General features: G+C 41.2%; 1 protein-coding gene across 1 annotated transcript in view; it reads left to right on the top strand.

Moving 5' to 3' along the window:
• The first annotated feature begins 635 nt into the window (after positions 1–635).
• The window catches only part of BRCA2 (BRCA2 DNA repair associated), an 83,098-nt gene continuing 65,736 nt past the window's right edge, over positions 636–17,997 (top strand). Inside the window, exons 1-8 of the mRNA XM_045016348.1 lie at positions 636–675; positions 3,149–3,256; positions 11,575–11,826; positions 13,466–13,577; positions 14,466–14,518; positions 14,617–14,657; positions 15,130–15,241; positions 17,922–17,977. Of these exons, the coding sequence (XP_044872283.1) occupies positions 3,178–3,256; positions 11,575–11,826; positions 13,466–13,577; positions 14,466–14,518; positions 14,617–14,657; positions 15,130–15,241; positions 17,922–17,977 (705 nt within the window). The 5' untranslated portion in view covers positions 636–675; positions 3,149–3,177. The remainder of the gene's footprint in view (positions 676–3,148; positions 3,257–11,574; positions 11,827–13,465; positions 13,578–14,465; positions 14,519–14,616; positions 14,658–15,129; positions 15,242–17,921; positions 17,978–17,997) is intronic.

Raw genomic sequence — 17,997 nt, 5'->3', positions numbered from 1 at the left:
CAAATCATCATTTGAAATTATTAGGTTGGCCAACATCACCAAAATGAATGCACTGACATCATAAAAAACAGCTGTATAAGGAAGCAAGGAAGCTAGTCTATGTTCATACTTTTCAAATCTATTATACTTTTTCAGATACACATATTTTATCATACACTGTATAAGCTTTTAAAGTGTGTATTAATGTTTCAATTTAAATTCAGATTTCCAAACAGTCACTAAATTGGTATGTAACTTGCTCACAAGACTGGGGGGGGGAGTGTTGGGAAAATTCAGGGGTGGGGTGTAGGGAAATCACTGGCTGGGGGGCCGGGGGTGCGGGGCGGAAGAGAGAGCCCAGGGGGCTGGGGTGTTGCTGTGTGTATTACAGCCTCTCTCGCTCTCGGGGGTGTTGCTGTGTGGCGCTCTCTGTATGTCGCGGTGTGTTTTGAGCTGACAATAACAGATCTACCCCCCATCTAAACCCTCCCGGACCCTCCCACTCCTCAGCCTTCATTTCACCGCCGCTCTGCGACCAGAGCGCCGCGCTGCTGCCCAGCCCCCCGCCTGTGGCGCAGCCGCAGTAGGAAGCAGGCGCTGTGGCGTTAGAAACAGCCTTCGCGGCGCAGGCGCAAGGGGATTTGGCGCCAGCGCTTGTGTGCGTTGAATGAATGTTGTGGAAGCGGCAACGCTGAGGCAAGTGGGGAGGGGGCGTCCCAGGCTAGCCCGGCGTCTGCTCGGGGGGGCTCGGCGGGGCTTGAGGCTTCCCTGTGTGGGGCGCCGGTGGCCGCATCCCGGTTGAGAGGCTGCAGTGTCCCGTCCCGTCCCGCTTTCGGGGCGGGGGGGAGGAGGAGATCGTGGGGAGGGGGCTGCTATTGGGATGTGGGGGAGGGGCATTTGGGGGCTACTCTTGAGTCGGGGGGAGGGGCATCGCCGGGGGCAGGGCTGCTCTTGGGTGGGGGGTGGGGGGGAGGGCATCGGTGGGGGAGGCGTTGGATTTCATTCCCTGCGAGGGGGGGACCGTCTCCCCTTCAGACACGCACGGGATGATCCCTGGGAGCTTCCATCCTCCACCCCCGTGGTGGCCGAGGGAGGGGTGCGTGGAGGCCCAGATGACTCCCAGTCACTCAGCCTCCCTTTTCCTGCCAGTTGGAAAAACTGATATTTAAAGTTGATCCCGAGCGTTATTGGTAGGACAAGGATGCTGGGCGCTGTACTAACGCATGTGGGAGATGATTCCTGAAGTAGACCTCTCTCCCCTATACCCGCCAGTGAAGGATAAACAAGGGGCACAGTGTATTAGAGGGAAGTGAGGGGGGCCAAGTTATTTCCTCCCATCTGTATTACATTTGAAATACTGACTCTCAAAATCGGTTCCTAGTGAAGGGGTTTCTTGTCATCCTGAGGAAGGGGAGGGGGAAGAAGTTTGAGGGATGTCTGATCAGCTGTCCTTTTGTACAGGGTCACAGAGAAGCTAAGCACAAATAAAATGGGTCTCTGCCTGTTATTTTTAGAGTAGGTGAATGTACACAAGTTTACAAAGCACTTCTGAGGCAAGATTCAAGTGTCATCCACACTGGGATTTGGCTCACTTCTGTGCCTGTGTAGACAACATAGAATTTTTCTGAATAAAATAAAATAAAAATGCATTTTTTGAACATTGCTAACTATCATCCTTGCATACCCAAAAAGTAAATTTTCTATGCAGGGGTTTTGAAGGCAAATTGAGGAATGACATGATTCATTACTGATAATGTTACAGACCTATGTGGTATAAAATAAGATCAACAGCCTTATAACACTTATTTTACATGAGAGCGTCGCATAAATGCATGTGGCAAAAACTTTCAGAGTCAAACATTTGGAAATTAAAAGGACTTCACTTTAAATGTAGTAATCTAAAAGAGTTACGAGTACTTTTCAAGTACTCTTTCTTTTGAGTTCCTTGGCCAATTTTTGTGGTTTTGTAATAACATTTTCCCGTTTTAAAAATGTTTTTCCCTTGGTACTCAGAGAGACCCACATAGATAGCTGAAATTGACAGACTAGCTATCCAAAAGGAAATAATAAAATAGACCCTACTTAAAATGCTTTCAATTGCACAAAGTAAATAAACTGAAATATTGCTACAGTAATCTTAGCTGTTACTTGTAGCAGTAGTTCTAAAAAAAATCAACAACTCAGATGTGTGTTTTGGAAATTGGCAGTCTCTCTTTAGCTTGCATTCCAATTTCAATCACATTCTTATTTGTTGGATGTGTTTGCCAGCAAAAATAGCCTTTCAGATTTCACTATGTGTATATGTCCTAGTTATATACAAAGTGATATACCTTATTCATCAAGAATCATTGTGAACACTGATTCATTTAGTGTAAAACTTTACCAACGTATTCTGTATTTTGCATGGTGTTCTCGTCTTCTGTGATAGAGTTGAGTTTTTTCCTTTCCCTGCTGTGAAAATTCACACACTGGAGATCATATTATTTTTGTCTAGGTTTTTATGCCATGCCTATTATTGTGTTGAGTGCATACACTGCAGCTGTGATTCTGCCAAATAGGACTGGATGTAACCCTCTTTATAATCTATCACCATAACTAATTGGGTTGAAAGGTCATTCCCTTGGGCTAAGTGTGTGCTGCCTTACATCACTCCCTGAGGAGCAAAAAAAAAGGGGAATAATGGATCAGCACCACCATGTTGTGTGATGGACACTTGACAAAATTACTGAAAAAACACACCCCTGAGCGCCGCAAGTTACAGTGCTGTAAAGCACCAGTGTAAACAGTGCCCCAGCGCTGGGAGTGCGGCTCCCAGCGCTGTAAGCTAATCCCCTCGGGGAGGTGGAGTACCTGCAGCGCTGGGAGAGCTCTCTCCCAGCACTGGCGCCGCAACCACACTCGCACTTCAAAGCGTTGCTGCGGGAGCGCTCCTGCGGCAGCACTTTGGAGTTTCGAGTGTAGCCAAGCCCTTAGTGATGGACATGGTGGGGGAGGAGTGTTATGTCATTCAGTGTTTTGGAAAAATTACCATGGACCTCAAAATTTTTACCATGGACACTTGTGTCTGTGTATGGACACGTTGCTGACCCCTGATGGGAATGAAAGCCCTGGACTCCTAGAGTGCCATTAGGATAGCTGAGTATCAAAGCATTTTGATATAATTTTTCAGGCTTCTTTAACAAGCATACCAGTGATGTTATGGAAAAGAAAATGGCTGACAAACCTGTGGAAAGACCAACTTTCTTTGAAATATTTAAGGCACGATGCAGTGAATCAGGTACAGCTATTATTTCATTTGATTAAAATAAATAATGTACTGAAAGCATATTGTAATCAGAGGCATTTTTAGGGTGCTGTATTCTGCAGGCATTTGCAATAAACTCTATGTCCCAATGAAGAGCTGAGTTTAACTTGGTTGTCTCCTTACATTCCTATGTTCCTTATCCACAAGATGTAGTTGTAATTCCAAATGGTTTTAATAATGGCTCAAGACTAATAAATGCTCTAATATTTAAATATACTTAATGTTACCAAGGTCTTAGTCTCTTATATGTCAGTGTTAAAATTTATTCACTTTTAAGTTGCCTCTAGCTCTAGGCTCAGAAGTGCTAATGGTCATGATTCTTTTTTCAAATATACTGTATTTTGTGATTTATTCATGTTGAGAAGGGCTTCTTATTTTTTAAACTCCTATATTGCCGGTTTTCACAAAATGGGTCCAGTTTCCCTTCTAACTGTAAAACAAACCTATTGTTTAACCACTGTTCTTTTTGGCGTATATTTCAGTGTAGATTCTACTGTAGATTCACATGTGCCACATGCATACAAACTCAGAATTTTTTTTTAATAGTAGTATGTATCGTGCTGTGCATGTGCCTTGTACCACCTCATGTTCCATATGAGCGCACAAAGGGTGGAATGACTGCAACCTTCCCTCACTTCCTTTTTTTTTTCCCCATGGCAGTGAGATGGAACCTGGACAGTGTACAGTTTTTATCTTGCAACTCAACCCTTTCATGAAAAAATTGTCCACTCTCATTGTTTCCTTATTTTTTTTGGACTGGGGAAGACCTCCTGTACAATCCCTTAAACTGGAGAGTGAAAAATTTTGTGCCAACCACTGGCGTAGCACTCTAAACCCACAGGGTTTAAATCATGCCTGTCGTGCGATAGTCTTATTTCCTTAATGACAAGCACAGTAGATGTCTCTTGCTTCCTTGGGAAGTACACATCCCTGACAAATGCTTGATCTGCCTCTACTTCTTGCCCCACACCCCAAAATGGAGAGAGATGAAGCTCAAATTAAATCTCTAGGAGCAATCTATGAAAGTCACATCTGGTTTGGAAGAAGACAGTCTCCGGGCTGGAGTTGAAGCTGGCATACATCTGGATCCAGCCGGGAGAAGTTTATAAGGGTGCCAAAATCCCTGTTCCAATGGCCTTGGTGCAGAGTGCATTGGCACTGACTCCAGAGCAACAAGACCTGGCATCCACACAGTCCACTTCAGACATCAGGTGGCATACTTGTGGTTAAGGCCGAATCCCCACTCTGTCACTTCTAGTGCAGGAAGTGGGGGGCCACAAGGATTTTACAAATTAATACTTTCCATTCCAGGCTTGTATTAAACTCCTAAGGTTACAGCTTCTCTCTGACCTTGGCTTGGTAAACGCTGCCACCACCCAAATGCAAAAAAAACCCTTTGAGTTCAGGAAGGAGCACTTGGGAATTCCTCCCTGTGGGGTACCCTCAAACCCCCCTCCCCGGAAGATCTGAGAAAGCCATAGCTAATCTCCTTTGTTTTCTATCAGCTAATCAACCAATATGCACAAACCTCTTAGGACACCAAAAATCCAATCCTGTTCTTAAAAAAGGTAAATTTTATTAAAACAAAAAGAAAGAAAATACATCTGGAATTTAGGCATTTGCTAGATTTTAAAAGAGCAATTCCAAAAATTAAGCACCCAAACTAGCTTTCCTGGAGGTTCAGCTTAAAGGTTACAAGCAAACAAAAGCTTCAGGGGTTAGCACAGAGGAGATCCACAAACCAAAATAAGAAATAAACCTGATAGTGTCTGTCCAAACCTTCCCTATCCAAATTATTTCTCCTAGGTATGGAAAATACTTTTTCATACCTGGTTCAAACCTTACACAGCATTTCTGCTTATAGCATTGCTGCTCCATGTCCCTTTAGCCCAGAGAACAACAGAGAGACAAAGGGAAAGCTTTTTTCCCATTTTAAAAAGTTGTAGCCTTCCCATTGGCTCTTTTGGTCAGGTGCCCACTTCCCCCCCCCGTTTTTTTTTAACCTTGGGACTTTTTAACCCTTTACAGGTAAAACAAGCAGCCACCAAGAGGGACTTTATAGCTAACTGGCTGTCTGGGTGTCCATAAAAGGGAGCTCTCCCCGCCCTTCATTTATCACACTTGCACTGGGTGCAAGCAAAGTTCAGAGTGCATAATGGGCTTATACCATAAGGAGGACTTGAAGCAATCCTCCAAAGCCAAGTTTTCCAAACTGTCTTTCTCACCGAGGGGTGGGAGCCAGGCTCTGGGGACAAAGAAGGCTTGGTAGACCTGTGGTTCCAGCACCAATCTATGAGTCCTTTCCAGTACTGAAATATGCCTTTGCGGCTCCAGCTTTGCCCCTCATTCTGGCACTGGAACAGGCTGTTGTGCCAGTGGGACCAGCCCTACATCCAAAGGCACTGCCATTCCTAGAGATGTACTTCTTGTTGTATGTGAGCCACTTCTCCTCCCTGGCTTCTATCAGGGAGCCCCTCCTCCTGTTAGACTGGAAAGGTACCATAAGGGAAGCTGCAGAAATGCCCTCTATGAGGCACTGGTGCACAACTGACAGTGAATGAGCCAATCACAGTTGGGTCAATACCCATACAATATACCACTGTGGCCTTATTGGCCCTGCTGGGGCCCAACTTCCCACAAGGCCTGAAGTGAAGTCCCATCATGTGTCAGAAAAGAGAAGAAGTCTCAATCACCATCAGCCAAGCCCTCTCAACACCAGATCTGGAGGAACCCCTTTGTGAGGGGCACTTCAACTGCCCTCTCGACCTAAAGAATCTTCATCTTCTCTGAATGAGGCTGTGATCTTGGCCCCAACACTGGCTGTTGATAACTTTAAGGCCTCCCAAGACATGCTCTCAAGAATAACTGAAACTCTGGGCATTGAGTCAGCCATTATCCAGGAGAACACTCACAAGCTGTTCAATATCCTCGGCACCTACAAGAATTGCCCAACCAATCAATAAGGGCATATTGCATCCATCAAAAAAGATTGTGGCACATCACAACCTTATTTCCTTCTATTTCAAAGTGATTAGAAAGTGCTATCAAGTCCCAGCTAAGGACTTCAAACATGTCTGTGTGCTTCTGACACCAGGGTCACTTGCAGCATCTGCAGTTCAGGAAAAGATCAGAGCTCCAAAGGGGACTACAAAAGATAAGGCCCTCAAGAAACTGGACCTTTACAGTAGAAAGTCTTACTTTTATCCTCCCTCCAGTTTTGCTTTGCAAATTACTGTTTGCAAAATACAGTTTTCTGATGTGGAAGAGGGTGATCCCCCTACTATCAAAGGTCCCAGAGGACTCAAGGAGGGAGATGGTACCAAAACAGCACTACAAAGAGCAACAGACAAGTCTGATACAGCAACTTGATCCATGGCTACAGAAGTCATAGTGCATCAGGTCTCCTAGTTACGGGCATCTGGGATTCTGAAATTAGTCCAGGTGATAAAGAAGACCTACTCTTTGCAGGCATGGAGATCTTCCACAAGCAGACGGACAATGCACTCCATTCCCTCAAGGATTCAAGTGCAATGCTGAGATCTTTAGGGATCTATACCTCAGTGCCATATCGTAAGCCCTTTTGGTACCAGCTCTCGCAAAGACACAGAATACTGTCTTACTCCCTCAGTCACCCACTGGAACACCCACCTGGAAAGTGGCTCTGTCACACCAGGAGGCACATGTCGTTGTCCTCTGTCCCATGCCAGGCTCCCTCTTAGAGGAAGCAGGCTTGATATGCGTATTGAGAGCCCCATCAAGGCCATTTCAGAGTCAGCCTGGGGAAATTGTCTTACTTTCTTCAATCAGGCATGGTCAAAGATTACAGCTGACAAATAAATGCTGGACATTTTCACTCATGGCTACCTCATCCATTGCTGTGCGTAGCACCTAGCCACACCCTTCTCTATCCATCTTCAGGAACCCTACTAATGAGAGCATTCCACAAAAAGAAGTGTTCTTCATCTAGGAACCAAAGAAGAGGTCCCCCAGGAATACAGGGGAAGAGGCTTCTACTCCTGGCATTCCCTCATTCTCTTTGTCCTATGCTAGACCTAAGAGACTAAACGAATTCATATGCTGCCTCAGATTCAAGATGGTAACACTTGCCTTCACCATACTGATTACAATAAATTTCATCTGGCTACAATGGTACAGATTTACCTTGCAGCATTATGCCATGTGCCCTCTTATATTTATGTGCTGCTGGTTGCCAGACTTCTCCGGAGATTGCTACAGTTCTGGCTCTGGTCAGTCTATTCCTCTGCAAAGTCACCAACAAAGAAGTTCTCATACTCCCTTGTGTCCTTGTGGTGCTGAACTGTTTGCTGCATCTTGACAATGCCCTAAAAGGGGTGCCCTTTTTGGCCCCATTACTATCCAGGACGTTAGTGACTGCTGCATCTGGGACAGGCTGGGGAGCCCACTTGAACCACTTACAGATGCAAGAGATGTGGAACTGCATATAATATCTTAGAGCTTTAAGCTGTCAATTTACATGCCATCATCCTTGTAGTTTTGCACCGTGCAATAGTCAACAACTCATTGAACTTCCTTAGCAGTCTATCACCAACCCCGAGAGGGCACTGCAGAAATTGCTCTCAAGTTGATATTTCATCAATAGGGGATGTTGCTGACAGACACGTTTGCCATCAAGGACAATGCCAAGTGCTCAAACTTCTGTTCCAGAGGACCATGACTCTTGGATCATTGCCAGATGCCTGCCTGCCTGCAGTGGAATCAAGTCCTTCTATATGCCATCCCACCAATTCTGTTAATCCCCATGGTGATTGCCAAAGCTAGACGAGACCAGGCTGTGATGGGTTGGATCACAGAAACCCCCTTGGGGCTGCCAACTGATGTGCCAAGACTACTTCTGCCCCTGTTTTCTCTGTCATCTTGGGACTCCAGCACCCTGTCTTGTTGAGCCAGACACGCCCGTCTGCTCCAACACAGACCCAAGGTCTGAACCATGTGCCCCAAAGCTGCAGACTTAACTGAAAGTAGCTTAAGAAGTGTTCCTGTCTTTAACACTCAGATGCCCAACTCCCAATGGTGTCCAAACTCCAAATAAATCTGTTTTACCCTGTATAAAGCTTATACAGGATAAACTCATAAATTGGTCACCCTCTATAACACTGACAGAGAGAGATGCACAGCTATTCCCCCCTCCCCCGGTATTAATACATACTGGGTTAATTAATAAGTAAAAAGTGATTTTATTAAATACAGAAAGTAGGATTTAAGTGGTTCCAAGTAGTAACAGACGGAACAAAGTGAATTACCAAGCAAAATAAAATAGAATGTGCAAGTCTATGTCTAATACAGTAAGAAAACTGAATACAGATTAAAAACCTGTAAAAGGAAGCTTACTGGAATTCCTCTGAGACTAGTCTCCTTCTAGTCTGGGTCCAGCAATCACTCACCGCCTGTAGTTACTGTCCTTTGTTCCAGTTTCTTTCAGGTATCTTTGAGGGTGGAGAGGCTCTCTCTTTAGCCAGCTGAAGACCAAAATGAAGGGGTCTCCCACAGGCTTAAATAGACTTTCTCTTGTGGGTGGAGACCACTTCCTCTCTCCTGTGCAAAGTCCAGCTCCAAGATGGAGTTTTGGAGTCACATGGGCAAGTTACACGTCCATGCATGACTCAGTTTTTACAGTCAGCGTCCATTGTTTACATGCTACCCTGAATGTCCTCAGGTAGACTTCTTATGTGGATTGGAGCCTTCCAAGATTCATTGTTCTTTTAAGTGTTCCTTGACTGGTCACTTAATTTGCACATTCCTTTCTCAAGAAGCTGACCAAATGCTTTGCTAAGGCTACTTAGAAATCAAGCAAGTACGCAGCCAATAGTCATAACTTCGAATACAAAAATGATACATGCATACAAATAGGATGAATAGATTCAGTGGATCATAACCTTTACAGAGATACATTACATGGCACATGTAGCATAAGACATATTACAGTTATGTCATATATACATTCATAATAATATTTCCATAAAGCGTTATGAGATGCACCATCACACAGGCCATGCTCATTCTCATAGCTCCCTGCTGGCCAAGGTAGTTCTGGCTGACAGACCTGTTACAGATGTCTACGTGACCACCAGTCAGTTTCTCAGATTGCCCAAACCTGTTGTCAAAGATCAGGCTCAAGTACTCCACCCAGACCCAAGGTCACTACACCAGATGGCTTGGCTGCTGGAGCATCACAGAAAGGGACTGCTCCTTGCATGTTCAGGAAACATTGGCACAGAGCAGGAAGCTATCCACACTTTCAAATGGATAAGGTTCTTAACATTGGCAACCCGACGTGGCCAAGACCTGCTGCAGGTCCCACTACTGAAGATTCTCGACTATTTGCTGCAGCTGAAACACTTTGGATTTTCATTTAGCTACATCAGGATCCAGCTGGGAGCAATATCAGCGTATCATCCACTGATAGTTGTTCTTAGTCTTCTCTCATTTGTTAGTATTAGAATTTCTTAAGAGTCTAATGCATACTTAATCACTGGTTAGAGATTTAAAATTTTTATTAAAGCTAATGTTAAAAATATATAATATATAGGTTGGGAAAAGAGTGTCTGTACATCTGGGTATAGTGCTTAGATTATCCACAAATATAAAGTTAGTTTTTAAAAGTCATATGATACATAGAGTACATAATCAGCAGTAACCCAAATTTAGGTGAATAGATTTAACAATAAAGTTTAGATATTAGAATCCGAATACTTGGGTACGTCACTCATGAAAAGTTGTACAGCGATTTGGTTGTGGAAAGCAAAGATATCAATGAGTGGAGATTGTCCCTCAGTAATTGAGAATTAGGTTGGTTGCCTATTTAGAACATACAATCCATGAGGAAAGTATCTAATCCAGCATGGGACTTCAACATCCTCTTAAAACGTATGGAGCCCCTCTCCTCCCTCTGCCCCCCTCCCCCAGCACCTATTGGAATGCTCCATCCATTATCTTACTCTCAAAATTGCCTTTTTGTTGGTCATCACCTTGACCAGAAGAGTAAGTGAGCTTCAGGCACGCATGGCAGAACTCCCATATACTTAATGTCATAAAGACAAAGAGGTACTGAGACCTCATGTAAAATGCATTCCAAAGGTAACTTCTGAATTCCACTTACAATAATCAGTTAACTTTCTTGTATTCTTCCCAAAACCACATTCCACCCCAGAGGAGAAGAAGCTTACACGCTATGTGATATTGACAGCAATTTTTTGACTGTCCCCACCTCTGTTTGTGGTCATAGCTGGCTGCTCCAAGGGCCAGGCTATTTCATTGCAAAGATTGCCTAAATGGCTTATGCTTTATATCTCACTGGGTTACCAGCTAGGCAATGTGCCTCGCACTCTGACTATTAAGGCTCACTTCACCAGAGCACAAGCAACATCCTCTACTTGCTCCTGAAATATACTGATATCTGAAATCTGTACGGCAACCATATGGCTCCACCTTTCCATATTTGTCAAGCATTATGCACTGGATTTAGCTAGTACATCAGATGGCAAGTTTGGAAGAGCAGTATTCCTATCTCTACTTGAGTGATGCAGCTGTGATACTCCTACTATCTAGAGATGACACGGCTTGCCATTCACCTATAGTGGGATCCACACGTACTCAAGGAAGAAATAACGGTTGCTTTGCCCTACAGTAACTGTGGTTCTTCAAGGTATTGTCAGTGTGGATGCCACAACCTGTTCTCCTTCCTGTTTTTGGAGTCTCAGCTAACATGGGCTCTGAGCTGTGAGCGAGCTAAGGGAAGGTTGTGACTCCTCTGCCCATTATGCCCTCATAGGGCAGCACAAGGAGGCACAGCATAAGTGTTCCAAAAAAAAAAAAATAGTAAGCTGTCACATGTATGAGGCTTATGTGCACCACAATGGGATCCACACAGACTACAACATCTTGAAGAGTCACGGTTACTGAAGAGTAACTGTTCTTTTGGTAAAAAGCTACAGTAGTAGTTTGTCAACATTCTTTGATTTTTGACAAAACTGTTGTTTTGTCAACATCAAAATTGGAAGGAGTACTATAATATAAAAGTATATGGTTAGAGGAGTGTTGTTGGGTTTTATAACAGACTGGTTTAAATGTCCAGTATGTCTCAGCTATTGTATAATGTCCTTCGTGGAACATTAAACTGGTTTGAATTCAGACAACAATTTATCATAAAGATAGAGTTCTTCAAAAATATATATATTATATATATATATATTTTTTTATATAAAAAAGAATAGGTTAAATTACAAATAAAAATGTGATATTTTTCTTTATAGACTTAGGACCGATAAGTCTCAACTGGTTTGAGGAACTCAGCACAGAAGCTCCACCCTATGAATCTGAAACATCAGAAAAAACTGAATACAGAGCTGGCTGGCTTGATCAAAGTGCTACTAAAACTCCAAGGGGGAAACCCTCTACATATAGCCAGTTGGCATCAACTCCAATGATTTTCAAAGAACAGAATATAACATTGCCACTTTTGTCTTCTCCGATAAAAGAACTGGGTCAGAAGAAAATGGAAGCAGGTGAGTAACTGGGTTTGTTTGAAGTAAAAGTGTGCTTATAGCTTCCCACAGCCCCCTAAAACAGAGACTTTATATTTTGTTGTTATAGTTTCCCATTAGTACTGCAATAGATAATGCTATCACAGACATTAAATACGAAAAAGACATACAGTACTAGGCCCTCTAATTAACCATGTATAAGTGCAGAATTGTTCATTACAATGAATTCACTCTTGCAGTGAGCTCTGTATGGCTCCATGCACACAGAACTCACTGCAGGATTGGGTGTGATATCTTTACCTGCCACATTGGCAGGTTCGGCCAATCACGGCTCCCACTGGCCGCAGTTTGCCATCCCAGGCCAATGGGGGCGGGGTGAAGCGGCGTGGGCGAGGGATGTGCTGGCTGTGGCTTCCCACCGGGGTTGGCCTGGGACAGCAAACCACAGCCAGTGGGAGCCGCGGTCGGCTGAACCTGCCAACGCCGCAGGTTAACAAACTGGTCCGGCGCGCCAGGGTGCTTACCCTGGCGAGCCGCGTGCCAGAGGTTGCCGACCCCTGTTCTAGCACCTATGCCTCTTGGACCAGAATTAGATGAACTGTAAAAATGTTTTCTGCATAGGTATTTCTGATGCAGCCATTATATCTGATTTGTACATTTACTGTAAATTTGTGTCCTTCCTTTCAATATTGGCTTCTGCTGAAGCTTGATCTCTTGACATATATCAGAGGCATACCTAGATTCTATAATAAAGCATTTAAAGATGTTCAGCAAGTCAGAATAGTATTGCAAAAGATGTAAATCAGGGAAGTTTATGGTCCTCCCATTTAAAAAATATTATTTGAGTTGTTTTGTATTTCAGTGCTTTACAATACATTTGTGTAATGGTTTGAGGATATATCTTATTATCAGATGGCCAGATTGTGAGCCTCTTATTCACACTGATGAGCAGTTGTTTATACAAGTAGTTTCATCAGAGTCAATGGGAAAACTCATATGAGTAACTGCTCACCACCTAAGAGGTTCACAGTTTAACCCATAGGGTTCCAATGGCCAGGGTGGAAATGCTCTTCTTCATTTACTAATTCTTGACTCTCAACTGTGCATGAGAAACTTGTAATACAAACAGGTACTGTCTGGCACTGTACATAAAACCAAAAATATTTCTTCTTTATGCTCGCACATTCAATCCAAGGAATTTATTTCTTGTGCAGACCTGGGGGGAATGCTGGTACAATATATCTGTGAAGGAGCTTTATAGCCTGCAAAAATCATTTCTCCTGTAATAACAGGAAATGCAGTGACATTGACTGCTTTGCCTAGCTGACATAATCTATAGTGAAGATAAATACAGACTAAATTTAATAAATATTTTTTTTAAAAGAATGAGTCTTATTAAATGAACTTAACTGAAGTTCTGAGCATGTATTTGAAATATTCTTGGTATTGTCATTTTGACTAGAATTTGTGAACATATTCCAACTTGATCAAAAGGATCATTATTAGAAATGTAAGTAACATTGAACAATGTTTCTTTTTAAAAACTAAGGCTTAGTTAAGCACATTTTAAAAGGTAAGTTTATTCTTAAATTTCAGAATCAAAATAGTTATATATGCAGGATCTGGTTAACTATTGTACTATATGTACTATACATTGCAGGCAAAGTTAATTTGGTTAACGAAGAACATAGAACAAGTCCACATGTTGTGAAGACAAAATCTGATCAAACAAATGAAATATTTTCACCTCTCAATACTTCCCTCAATGTAAGGTACGTTATGGATGTTAACACTTTTTAAAATAACTTAAAATATATTAAGTCAAATATAGGAAGGTTATATTTCAATTCAAATTATATTATAAAAACTTTTGGCTAGCACAAGGATGGAAACATTACAGAACAGTGGATAATCTTGCATATCTTATACACAAGAACTAAAGTATATATACATAGCTGAATGATTTGCAAATGGATTATCAACTGTATTTGGAATTTCCTCCTATTTTAGGTTTGTTGGACTCTTAAGAAACTTTATTAAAATATTCTATTTCCTTTTTATTTTTAAACTGTAGCATAATGTGTGTAGGATGCTTTAGTTGACATCTCAACTTCACAAATTCTTAGCATTTGATACAATGACCATAAAATACTAACTGCAACATATTAACACAATGCACTATTCATAAAGTTTGTATTGTAAAGGAGTTAGTTTATGACCAAATGGTGCAAGTCCCTGCAACATTCAAAATTCTAGAATTACTTTTTTTCCAGATAAATCAGGCCAAAGTATCTGAATCTGTAGAACACTTCCTTAGTGAAGTATGTTCATTTAAAATAACAATTGGACTATGAGCTTGTATGCCAGATTTTAATACAGTTCCATCAAAGCATTTATTAAACAGGTGGTATAAACCCATGGAAACTGGTACTGATCATGGAATATCTTCATTGTTCCTTATTTTAATTATCACATGCAAAGTCACTGGGTCTTAAATATTTCATGAGTTATGTTTTGATGGCCCATATGGCTAAAGTAAAACTGAAAATATTTTTGTGTGTGTGAAGGCAATATAATAGAGTGTACAATAATGTCTATTAGGAAAGCTTACCATTTAACTTTCATGAGTAACAATTTTTTTCTTTGATTTTGTTATTTAGTCCAGCTGCTTTAAGGGATATTTACAGAACACCACAAAGAAATAATATTCCTGGTGAGTATCTGTGCTCCTTCTCTTACTAACAAGAATATTTATCTCTAAAGATCATTGGATGACTTAATTAAATGTTCTTATTTCTAAAAAAATTTCAGTGCGATGTGGACGCTTGTTTTGCACACCTAAACTTTTGGAGGTAAGCATTTTATTTCCGGGTTTAGAGTCATAGACTTTAAGGCCAGAAAGGGACCATTAGATCATCTAATCTGACCTTCTGTATATTACAGACCATTAAATTCCAGCCAGATGCCCTATGTTGATCCCAATGACTTTAGCTAGACTAAAAGAATCCAAACTGTTGTGTGCCAGAGGCATAAAACAAGATACTGAGGTACTATCAATGCCTAAACCTCTTTCAATGGCATTGAATTAATTAGGTGAAACATGCCCAGATGATCTTAGCTGGCGATCTGTGCCCCATGCTTCAGCGGAAGATGGGAAAAAAACCCTAAGGTTCCTGCTAATCCGAAGTGGGGAAAAATTCTTTCCTGATCCCAGAGCTGGTAATCGGTATGACCCTGAGCATGTGAGCAAGACACAGCAGCCAGACATCTAAGCAAGAGTGTTGTTTTAAAATATACTTTAAAAATTATTTGATGTATTTCTAGGTTGACACACCAAAGTGTATTTCTGAAGGCCTGGGAGCAGAAGTGGATCCAGATATGTCTTGGTCAAGTTCTTTAGCCACACCTCCTACGCTTAGTGCAACAGTGATAATAGGTAACACCAAAAATGCGTGGTATTTCAAGGTTAACATATTTGGCTTAAATGTTCTTATAATCCCAGGAACACATGACTGAAGAGTGAACTGGATGTTTATATGGTATTTATATGACAGCTTTGTCTTTACTGTAAAATGGTGTCCGTAATTGAGCATTAGCAGTTGGTTTTGGTATGATAGAGGTATATAAAACCATGAGTGATGTGGAGAAAGTGGATAAGGAAAAGTTATTTACTTATTCCCACAATACAAGAACTAGGGGTCGCCAAATGAAATTAATAGGCAGCAGGTTTAAAGCAAATAAAAATAAGTTCTTCTTCACGCAGCGCACAGTCAACTTGTGGAACTCTTTACCTGAGGAGGTTGTGAAGGCTAGGACCAGTGTTTAAAAGAGAACTGGATAAATTCATGGTGTTAAGTCCATAAATGGCTATTAGCCAGGACGGGTAAGGAATGGTGTCCCTAGCCTCTGTTTGTCAGAGGATGGAGATGGATGGCAGGAGAGAGATCACTTGATCATTTCCTGTTAGGTTCACTCCCTCTGGGGCACCTGGCATTGGCCACTGTCGGTAGACAGATACTGGGCTAGATGGACCTTTGGTCTGACCCGGTACGGCTGTTCTTATGTTTTCCACAACATCATCCTGAAAGGAAAACATGAACCTGAACTGTGTTGTTGCTCTTTTAAAGGCTAGTTCTTTTATATCATGGCTCATGGCATATAATAATAGCATCCTAGCTGACAGAATAACATAGCAACATTTATAGGAACAAAGATTAATATGTTACATTGAATGCCTGTATCCATACCACCTCAAGCTGTGATTTTTATAAGGTTAAACTAAACTATGTCAGGCTGGGTCAGCAGTTAAATGTAATATTTCTAGGAGAAATAAGATTCAGTAGTAAGTGATATTGGTTATTCAATAGGTTTTATTTGCGCCATAAATTCAGTATTGAAAAAATGTGCCTGCAATGGGTTTATAGGCACTGGGCTGCTGGGGACATGGTCTTTCAGATTAAATACAAAACCAAACAGCTGTAATGTTTGATCTCAAATGTGTTTATATGTCATTGTTGGATGAACTAATATACTTAGTTTGTATAATCAATTTATAAAATACTCTGATATATATATGGAAGAAGCACACTATATAAGTATAAAATTATAATTAGTCCATCATCCTGTACATGCAGCAAAAGTGCTTGTCCAGTGTTCCTAACATCTTAATTATTATTTATGATGCTGTACAAATATTAGTTAATATATATATATTTTTCCCTAATAGTCAATTCATTTGAATTAAAGTTCACTTTAGAATGATTGACAAGTCCAGTAAGTGGTGAAGCTATTAAAATATTGAAGTTCTGAATTTGTTTTAAGGAAGCAGTACATATAAGATTGTATGATAGAACATGCTGTAGATAGCTTATGTTCAATTTTTTTTATCTGATGTCCCATTTTTAAAACATAAAATCAGCCTCTGTATTTGTGATTTGATCTACTGCACTCTTTAGTTTTATTTCTTTTACACCTCACTGATGGCATTGTGCCACCGATATTTCTTTTCCATCCCTCATTCATTTACTTCCAACAGATGTCCTCCTTGTTTGGAGATGGGTAATAATGACTTCTTTTTTTCTAAAATGCAAAATTCAAGTCTTTCTCTAAGCTCAGGTGTTCTAAATGAAGTATGATATTTACACACTAATAAATTCTCTTCTGTATTTGTAACCAGATGAGAGCACATTGGAGTAGAACTTTGGAAAGATTTTTGTTTATGAAAGCGGAAGACTAATAAATAGATCATTACTTTTCCTGTTACAGCTTTTCCAGTGACAACCCTCCAGTTCTTCATTGGTGTGCAATATCTGAAACAATCATGCTAAATTGTGGCAGCCTTTTTGACGTGGGTAGATGTCAACTCTGGGATTAGGTTGAGACCATCACATTTATTTCATTTGTGTCTGTTTCTAGAGGTGAAAGATTAGCGTGTTATCCAGATGGTCTTTCAATTTTTTCATAATTGTTTTGAAAATATGTTTACAGGTGATTTTCATAGATCCATTCAGAATACACATGTATTGGTCAATTAAAGAATGATGTGTAAAGTGTTTAATGGCTTGGTTTCTACTATAGAAATAACAATGCTAAAGGAAAACAGGTTTATCAAGCAATACCTTCTTGCTAGACATAAAAACAAATAGTTACTGCAATCCATCAGCCTCATACTCTTTTACTGTGATTATTACAAATATCCTGTGTATTCCAAATATACAGTGAAATCTTGACCACCACTCTTGCCCCTGTATATCATCCATAGGGATTGGAATGATGTAGAGGGTCTCTAAAAGCTCTTCATAATGCCTGGGGGAAGTTCCTCTAAGGGCAGAAACTATGTAAGACAGCAATAAGGCTGTTTTCAGAGGACCCCTTTGCAAATCTTAGCATTAGGGGCATGTTGGGAGCAGAGTGCAGTCCAAGGAGACTGCTGTAACTTAAACAGCCCCTCAGGACACTTAAAAGCACAGGACAGAATCTCACCCATAAGCTTTTTAAATGACTGGTCCACAGATTTGAACTGTTTAAGTACTAGACAAAAATAAATATTTTACACATTTCAGAGCATTTTATCAGCCACATAAGTACAAGTGAATTGAATTATTTTTTAATTTCAGCTAGAGGAAATGATTCAATTTCTGGAGCAAAGCAACATGATGAGAGAATGACTATGGTGAGTAAATTTAAGCAGGA

This window comes from Mauremys mutica, chromosome 1 (assembly GCF_020497125.1).
Source record: "Mauremys mutica isolate MM-2020 ecotype Southern chromosome 1, ASM2049712v1, whole genome shotgun sequence".
Lineage (NCBI taxonomy): Eukaryota > Metazoa > Chordata > Testudines > Geoemydidae > Mauremys > Mauremys mutica.
The sequence above is the reverse complement of the archived record's forward strand: the minus strand, read 5'-3'. Positions and strand labels throughout refer to the sequence as shown.